Source organism: Schistosoma mansoni (assembly GCF_000237925.1).
Source record: "Schistosoma mansoni, WGS project CABG00000000 data, supercontig 0201, strain Puerto Rico, whole genome shotgun sequence".
NCBI classification, from domain to species: Eukaryota; Metazoa; Platyhelminthes; class Trematoda; order Strigeidida; family Schistosomatidae; genus Schistosoma; species Schistosoma mansoni.
The window spans coordinates 94189-103490 of NW_017386075.1; the positions used below are offsets into that span (position 1 = coordinate 94189).

Here is a 9302-nt window from a genome sequence, read left to right on the forward strand (position 1 = left end):
GCTATATCAGCTCCTCTCCTCGTTCTCACATCCTCCATCGTCCTCCTGAACTTTTTGTTGATGTAGATATGGTCGATTTGATTCTGTGTAGTGTGATCCGGTGAAATCCAAGTGGCTTTGTGTATGTTTTTGTGCATGAATATGGTGCCAGGCACACCACAGAAAATCAAGGTGTTCACTCTTAGAAAAATAGGGTAGCGGCTACTCTGGATTTTCTGTATTCAACTACTGACGACCGGTTACGAAAATTCAATGGACTGGTAAGTTTCTATTGTAGATTTATACCCAATCGCGCGTTTCTGGCCAGGCTATCAAAAAAAAAATTTCATTTTAACTGTGTTCTTGGTTTTTTATTGTTCCATACTATCTGTTTGGCTTTTTGGTGATAATTAATTTGTCGTAATCCACCCCTAAATTTCGAGGCTGTAATATTACCTTTCAGACTGAATTATTGCTTTTTAAATTGGATGAACTGATCTACTGTATACCGGTAGGGTAACGTACCTAGGTTGTTCTAGGTATCTCTAACATTTAACAGGTGGTTATTTCATGCTACTTAAAGGTTTAATTGTTTGGTGTATGTATGACACAATATTTGTGTAAAGTGCTTGGGTATTCGCTTCAGAGATAGAGTTAATTGACTGTTGAGCGACAGACTCACATCTCTACTTTATCACAGACATTAGAGCTGTCCCGGTGTATTCCGACAATAAATATTATCAACAGAAACGTCAACGACTCAAGTTAAAACCTCTGTTTTACAACAACTCAGCACACGACTATTGTGGTAATGTTTGTTCCAGTTTAGACGAAGATTCTTGCGAAGAATGGATGACAGCTTTAAGACTATTGTTAGTACAAACATCACATCTGCAACTTCATGATGATTTTCACGTAAAACAGTAACAAGTCAAGTTGAATACTCTGTTTGCTGACAAGAAAGTCACTTATGAGGAGAGACTCAAGGAATTTACACCCAAACTAGAGGCCATCTAAAAAACTCCTGTCTTTGAGCACATTTTGATAATATGATCCAACTGACGGAAGTCACACTGTTCACTTCCAACAGGAGAGCGAGTTCAAAATATCATCCAACATCATGAGAACACACCAGCTTTTTCCCCAAACGACTGCCTGCTATTTGTAAGATTTCGTTAGAGTTTGTTATTAGGATACAATTGCAGTAATCCTAAATCATTGCAGTAGAGGGAATAGAGTCTCTGAGTTTCTATTCATGCAACCACTAAAGAATATCATCAGAACAACGATACCTTGATTATTGTTATAACTGTGTGCAGAGTGTTGGACAGCGCCACGTTTGAATCCGGAGATTAGTGATGTCAAACTTCAGTCTGCGAATCAAGGCTCCTCGAGGGGAGAAGACAGTTTCTGTCCCTAGTTCATGTTCAGTTAAAGAAGTAATCTTCTCGTTACTATAAGTGTATCTTGATCTTATTACAGCTTCGAGATGAAGCATCCAAAGCGTTCGAGACTCCATCAGAGAGACTCATTCTGATTTTCGGTGGCAAGATTCTTAAGGATGAAGATACTATTGAACAACTAAAAATAAAAGATGGATTCATTATCCATTTGGTGATTTCGGTATGTTCACGATTTTTAGTAAAACTTATCCTTGTAGAAACAACAACAGGTTTGTTTTATATAAATTAAGTTTGAGCAGATTATAGCCCTCCCAAGTTAATCCAACAGGAACTTCTTCAGTCGTAACAGATGTGGGTGATAGACCAAGAGAAAGTAGAAGTCCAAGTAATCCATCACAAACTGGTGCTAATGGAGGTAAGTTTCGTACACCTGTAAACTGTTATCGAGTTTTTTTGGTATCATGTCTGCTTGCCTAAACATTTAACCTGTAAGGTTGTTAACATAGTAATATCTACCTTTAATCCACACGCAGCAGATTTACCAATATACTTTGATAACAATCTTGATCAGAAATAACCCGTTTATGAAGCTGAACAATTATTCCTTACCTTCGTAATGTCTTTGTGTTTTTGTGTAATTTGTCACCTGAATATTAAATGCACCGAAATTTCTTGCAAGTGGAGTAAAATGGGGATCGCAACTATAGTACATCGAAGGAATGTGGATTGAAACACCTATTGTAGGTCAGTATCATCCCTTCTATCGTAACGGAAGATTCATTTCATACAGTAAATCTAAGCGTAACAGTCTGAATAAAGTCATTTGTTCTTATTTATCCCGTTATCACGTTCATCTACCACGAATCTGACGAGACCATTGTGTTCATTTTCACCAGATTCGTTGATAAGAAAAGTTTCCTACATCAACTTACTAAAGCAATGTAGTTTGTTTCCAGGTATGTTGATACATCAATACCTGAATTTGTTGTGGCAAAATATATTCCGGAAAAGCCAGGGTGTCTAGCTTGCATTGTGCTCATGTTAGTCGTAGAAGTCATGAGTGATAAATATGCCCCCCGCAACGGAAATTTTTAAGTTGGTCCATGTGTTTGATGGTCTGAACTATCGTGTACCGGAAAGCCTCATCATGGTCAAATACACGTTAGTATTGAAAAGCGCTCTTAAAGTCAGGACCTAGTAGGATATTGGAATGTCTATCGATAAAATGCACGGCGCACTAGTGTGGCTTCTTTTACATAACGATAATTTTTTCGATTTTTCAACTGCTTCCGAGGTTTTCTCAAAATAATGTTTGTATGATGACCTTGGTAGGGGATGTTAGACCTGTGTGTTTATTCTAACAAAGTTCGTCAATTGCAGTGTACTAATGGTCTGAATGGGTGTCACAAAGGCAAATTATTTCAAACACACCTTGTGTAAAAGTGGGGTTAGCTTCTTACTCGTGATGTTGTTAGTTGTTAATCTGATATGTAGACTATCTGACTATTTAAAGATAATTAGTATAATGGGCTCTCATTTTCGCCACCAAATGAATATTTACGTGTCGTTTGTCTACTCATTCCTTTCAAGACAGTCAGTCAGCTACAACGTAGGACCAGGCACATTTATGCATCGGTCCAAGTTGCCATACCTCGTTAGTACAACAAGATGAACACCGAATTCATAGTAGTTAACTTAGTGGTGTTAATATATAAAAGATAGGTTGTATGTAAGGATATAGTATAGGAAGAAAGTTATGAAGAAATTTTAATCTCAATGTTTAAGGGAAGACAGAAAGTGTATACACCTACGCCATTGTGATCGATTCTGAGCCATGTCACCTAGAGTCTCCGACTATTGGTAACGATAGTCACGCGGACCCCAACCAAGTAGTTTGCATCTGCCAACATGGCTCAGACTAGAAGTTAGTGACTTCAAGCACTGATGCCACGTTTTTGTTTGGCTGCCCCTAACTCTTTTCCAACCATCCCCTACACTAGTCAGCATAGCGCGTCGTGGTAATCGGTGTTCAGGCATACGTAACACATGGCCTAACCATCTCAGTCGATGAAGATTCATGACCTCATCAAGTGATTTACCATCATTCCCAAATACTTTGTGTCTAACCTCACTGTTACTTACCCGGTGATCCCAGCAGATGCGAGCAATATTTCTAAGGCATCTGTGGTCAAATACTAGTAACTTACGAGTATCTTCTCTTGATGGCCATGTTTCACAGCCGTAAAGTAAGACGCGAATGTTAAGACTTTCAAGACAGTCTTGACATTCGCGTTCCGTTAATTTGTTGAAGTGTACTCAGGTTTGTGCGTATAAACCTATTTTTACTCACGTTCATCAGGATATTCTATTTCTGCTTATCATATATTTTGTTGAAATCAAATGACTGATGAATACATGGTGTCCGACAATTTCCTAAGTGATATATTGAAACACAGCTTATTGAGGATTAGATTGGGCGTCCCAGCGGTTCCCAACGTATATATTTTTCCCTGAAGCTTGCATGGAAATAGTGGAAACAGCCCATCGGTTAGCTGTAATCAAGCAATCACTACCGTAGTTTGCTCCATTTTATTTTCCCTTTTTTTGCTACCAAATGATAGTAAATAGTATCACAGACTAAGTTTCTCAGATACGTGGTAATCGGAAGTTTTGACTTGCGCTCGGTTCACAGCTAGGACTTTCTGGTTAATAGTTAAAGAGAAAACTTGATGTTACAAGCGTACTTCTGTTTATCAAAACGGTGAATATGATTCTGATCAATAGATACACAGTTGTCTGATATCGTTGGCCTCCAAATGCCCTGGTACGACCGAGAGTGGGGAGAGTCCGCTCTCCCTCTCAAAATGCTCTCACATGGCCACGCGAATATATAGCCTGTGCCAGGGAAGTCCTACTCACTGCCTTCTCGTGGCGGGGGTGTTGTTTACGAAATTGAAAGGACAAAATGCAAATGTCTGGCATTGTCACTGGGTTGGTGGACACGGAAAGTTCAACTAGGGGAGTTGGAAAACCCTGATTCCAAACAAATGGTGCACATGGGCTCCAGTATCCTGAAGGAACAGATGGCATATGAATCAATCGTTGGTGACCGACTACCATGGGACTGCATCTTACGATGCTCCATTGCCTTGTGGATCAGATCTTAAGGTCAAAGACTCCGACTGTGGCCTCCGAAGAAAACCACCTGCTTTGGTTTAAGCACCTGGGCAGTATCACAGCCCTCACAAAATCAAATCAGAATTGTGTGGCGCATATATATCTGGTGCCCCTTTGTACCAATATTTATGTGTCTAAATAAATATAATAAATGTCCGATATCGTTGATTGGCAACTCACATAGCCAAATCATTGACGCAAACCCCTAGGTGAACATTTATAGATAACTGCCAAAAAAAATTTTTTTATCATATATAAATGGTCGTACGACAGACGTTTTGCATGTCACCTGCCAGTGAGATTAAGACGTAATCTCTTAGTTCAATTCTCACTCCTAGTAGTAAATTTATATAACTGACAGTATCTTTAACTTTCAGATAGACTGCAAATTAAAATTAAAGGTGTTAAATATTTTGAACTTTATCGTTTATAGATAGATTTAAACTAACAAAAAATCGTTTGTATTTACAGTGAACACTTTCGCTGGTATGCAACAGGCTATGCAGGCTCAAGTGATGCAGAATCCCGAACTTCTTCGCAACATGCTGGACAGCCCTCTTGTTCAGTCTTTGATGAGCAATCCAGAGGTCATTAGAAGTTTATTTCAAGCGAATCCTCAAATGCGTGATTTGATTGAAGTAAGTAAAAGACGATAGTCTTAAAATATTAATTTTCTATTTCTTAACGTTCTTTTGGTTGAACTAATACTACTATCATTATTTTTAGCGCAATCCTGAGTTAGGACATATGCTTAACAATCCAGATCTTCTTCGACAGTCCATGGAGATAGCCCGCAACCCGGCTATGATGCAGGAAATGGTTCGTAACTATGACCGAGCAATTTCCAATCTGGAATCGGTACCCGGAGGAATGAATCATTTACAACGGATATTTCGGGATATCCAAGAACCAATAATGGATGCAGCCTCAAGCATTGGCTCCAGCTTAAGCGGTAATCAATCAAATGGCAATTCGGAGCAAAATCCCTTCGCAAATTTAGCAGGTATTTATCCATTCATATAGCTTTATGTTTTTATCTATAACTCAGTTAATCGCTTGATCGAAATTTTATAAGTTAACTAGTAAATAACTGATATCTCTCTATCATGCTTCGTCAAATGACTAGTTAAAAACTCGGGACAGTTTGCATATTTCAAATATTTTTCTGGATTATTTAGGTGGTGTGCGACAAGGTGCTCCTGCCACTGAACCTATGCCGAATCCTTGGGCTCCAGCTACAAACAACGCAACCACAAATAACAGTACTACAACAGCACCTAGTTCGGTGAATTCAAATCGCAACAGTGATTTTGTGCAAACTATGCTAAACCAACTATCTTCTAGTCCTGAGTTGGTATCGAATGCTTTTCAGGTGGGTGTATTTGTAGTAATTATCAGTCAATAGGAATCATATCGTGATTTTTCATGAATCTTTGAGTTACAAACGCAAATCTTACTAAGGAAATGAAATATTTGAGATTCCTGTGGTAACACCATACTTCCACCATACTACCTTCCATAAAGCTCTTGAGATTAAAACGTATGTCGTCGTAAAGTCATGTAAAAAAGACAATCATCTCATCTGCCCCATTGACTTGGTTTATGCACCAGTTTCATAACTTTTCAATTCTAACCTACTTACTGTAAAATCTGATTTGGCTAGTATACTTTTTTGAGTTATAAAAGAAATTATTATAGTCCCGTTACCTGTGAAATTCAGCCGGCCATAGGACCTTGTACAAAAGTATATTGATCCAGGTCACTATATCACATCGTATCAAGGGGAAATTAACAAGATTTTTACCAAACGAGATTGAAATAATTGCCTTGTGAACAGTGAATTAATGGCAGAGACCTCTGTCTTTCGGCTACTAAATTTCAGTTTCGAATCCCTCTTTTCTTACGTCGTTTTAGGTAATCGAGTAGTATCATTAGTCCTCATACTTAGAGTATGGCTCAAACTCAAGTAGTCGGTAAATAAGTTAATTTATTTTATTTATCGCAGTATGAACGACAGTAATGTATATTATCTCGTAAAAGTTTTGTGAAGTCCTCGAATACTCAAGATTTTGTAGCCGATGACTCAGTGAATAACAGTAACTTGCCCGTGTTATCAGACAACGACCATTGAATTATTTGTAATCCTAAGACTGAATAACATTTTGACGTTTATTGTACTAACCAGGTCCCATACGTGCAAGCCATGCTTGAAGCAATGAGTGCAAACCCTTCAGTTATGGAAAATCTAATTATGAATAATCCAATGATTTCTAGCGTTAATCCAAATGTACGTGATCAAATGAGACAAATGCTCCCACAATTAGCTAACCAGATCAATCAACCATCATTCATGAATATGTTATCAAATCCTCGTGCTCTCCAAGTAAGACGTAGGCTTTATTCTTTAAAATAAAAGTAATCTTGATTTTTATTATTATAATTCAAGGGATTAATAGTTTTTTGAAATGAAAATATATTTGTAGGTCACTTTTTATGTATTACGTAAATATATAAGTTGTTACTTATGTACAACAGAAGGCAAACTGATAAATTTCAAATCACTGTGACTTTGATTATACACCAAATATTTCAAGCCTATTAACTACTGATAAATGATTATGGGCTGTTTCCTAGATCTGATATTGATACACGATGTGCTATGTGCTAACTCCTCACCTGACTACTTGAGCGAAAACACAAGAGCGTACGAGAAAGCATATTGAACTACTGAATAATATACACAAATACTCCTTAGGAAATCAATCCATTTCCTAGCTAGTGATATGCACTTGTCCCTCAGATCACTTTTGGTTGTCATCGATTGACCTTCTCATCTGGCCAATTCTGGCTGGTTCACTATATCAGTTAGCTAAACTTCTTTTTGAAATAGTGTGAACATTTTTGTACTAGCACTCAGTATTCAATAAATAGCATAGTAGTTCTCCGAATAACTGATTTCAATGTTCGTGTTAGAATAAACATGTAGATTTATTGATAAATCATTTTCGTCATTTAAGATTTGTTTACCACTTTCCTCTTATTATGCTTGTATGGAAAAATATCACTACTTACGCCTGTTGTCCCTCGTGGAGGAGCATAGGCCGCTCACTATCATTCTTCATCTAACTCTGTCCTGAGCAGTCCTCTCCAGTTGCTTTTCACCCTTTTCATGTCTGATCCCAATTGTCGACGCAATATGTTCCTTGGTTTTCCTCTTTTCCTTTTCCCTTGAGAAATCCTGAAGGGAAGATTCATTACGGTATTGTATTTATAAATGAATCATTTTGGTATTGTGACCACCTGAAAAATATTTGACCTAATTTGGACAAAACATAATACTGATAAATGCTGGCTAAATATTTGAAATATGTTTTGGTTAATTGTACCAACCTGACTTTTTTTCAGACATGTAAAACCTTTTCCTTACGACACCCAACAGTCACTGTACTATGATTTTCTGATACTATGTGACATATATTTATCACTTAAAGTATCCTAATAAAGCAGTCATTTATCTTATCACTTATCTTTCATTATATGTGTATTTCCCAAAATGCATGCCAGTCGATTGTGATCTCCCCATCAGTTGATTTATTCATAAGTTGTCCACATGTTTGGACAAATTTTTTGATTTGACTTACTATCCATTTATCCTTTTTGGGTGCATTGTGTAACGTCTGTATTACATAGATTTCAATCAATTACATCAGGGAAATTTTATCTTTATCTATAACATGGTCTTATAAATGTGTCTGTATACTTAACCTTTACTACACACATTAAGATATCCTTAATAAGGGTACTCTTACATGGTAAACATTTTCTCTTCATTTTATGCTGAATAGGCAAACGAACTACACATTGTACTCCACCAAAATGGTAAATTTTATGAACCAGATGTTAGTCTAACTAATTGATTAAAAATGTCTGTTAAGTTGAATCAATAACATTGACCTTACTTACCTTATACCCAGTTATATGGCATTTCATATACACAACATTTCGAAACTGAAATTTAAAGGATTGACTACTCATAATCATGAGTTGAAGTAAAAGGATGTTTAATGAATTTAAGTTCACCTAAAATTAATCGAAGTGAAGACGTGGATAACTATTTCACAGCTATAAGCTTTGAAGATTACTTAATGAATAAATATGAAATCGGTTTATTATTATTTTATTTAAACACATAAATATTGGTACAAAGGGGCACCAGATATATATGCGCCACGCAAATCTCATTTGATTTGTGTAAGGGCTGTGATACTGCCCAGGTGCCCAAACCGAAGCAGATGGTTTTCTTAGGGGGTCACACCTGGAGCCTCGTAAGGAGATGCAGTCCCATGGTAATCGGTCACCAACGATTGATTCGTACGCCATTTTTTCCCTCAGGATACTGGAGCCAGCACATGTGCATTATTGGTTTGTAATCAGGGTTGTCCAACTCCTCTAGGTGGACTTTCCGTGTTCACCAACGCGGTTAAAGCGCCAGACATTCGCTTTTCGTTCTCTCAATTTCGTAAACAACACCCGTGGTGCGAGAAGGCAGTGAGTAGGACTTCCCTGATAGAGGCTATATACGCATGGTCATGTGAGAGCATTTCTAGAGGGAGAGTGGACTCTCCTCACTCTCGGACATACCAGGGCATTTGGGGGTACCCATACTACACTCTATTAAATTATGATCAACTCTATGTCATATCATCTTTTATATTGCCCCCAAATACCCTGGTACGGCCGAGA

At 37.6% G+C, this 9302-nt stretch overlaps 1 protein-coding gene across 1 annotated transcript in view; it reads left to right on the top strand.

The window, feature by feature from the left end:
• Positions 1-1304: 1304 nt before the first annotated feature.
• Smp_010290 (ubiquilin 1,2, putative) overlaps positions 1305-9302 on the top strand; it is a gene marked incomplete at its 3' end in the record, with an annotated part of 13348 nt that continues 5350 nt past the window's right edge. Inside the window, exons 1-8 of the mRNA XM_018793521.1 lie at positions 1305-1418; positions 1462-1602; positions 1640-1651; positions 1689-1797; positions 5031-5197; positions 5286-5562; positions 5738-5931; positions 6745-6942. Coding sequence (XP_018647137.1) covers positions 1338-1418; positions 1462-1602; positions 1640-1651; positions 1689-1797; positions 5031-5197; positions 5286-5562; positions 5738-5931; positions 6745-6942 — 1179 coding nt within the window. The 5' untranslated portion in view covers positions 1305-1337. The remainder of the gene's footprint in view (positions 1419-1461; positions 1603-1639; positions 1652-1688; positions 1798-5030; positions 5198-5285; positions 5563-5737; positions 5932-6744; positions 6943-9302) is intronic.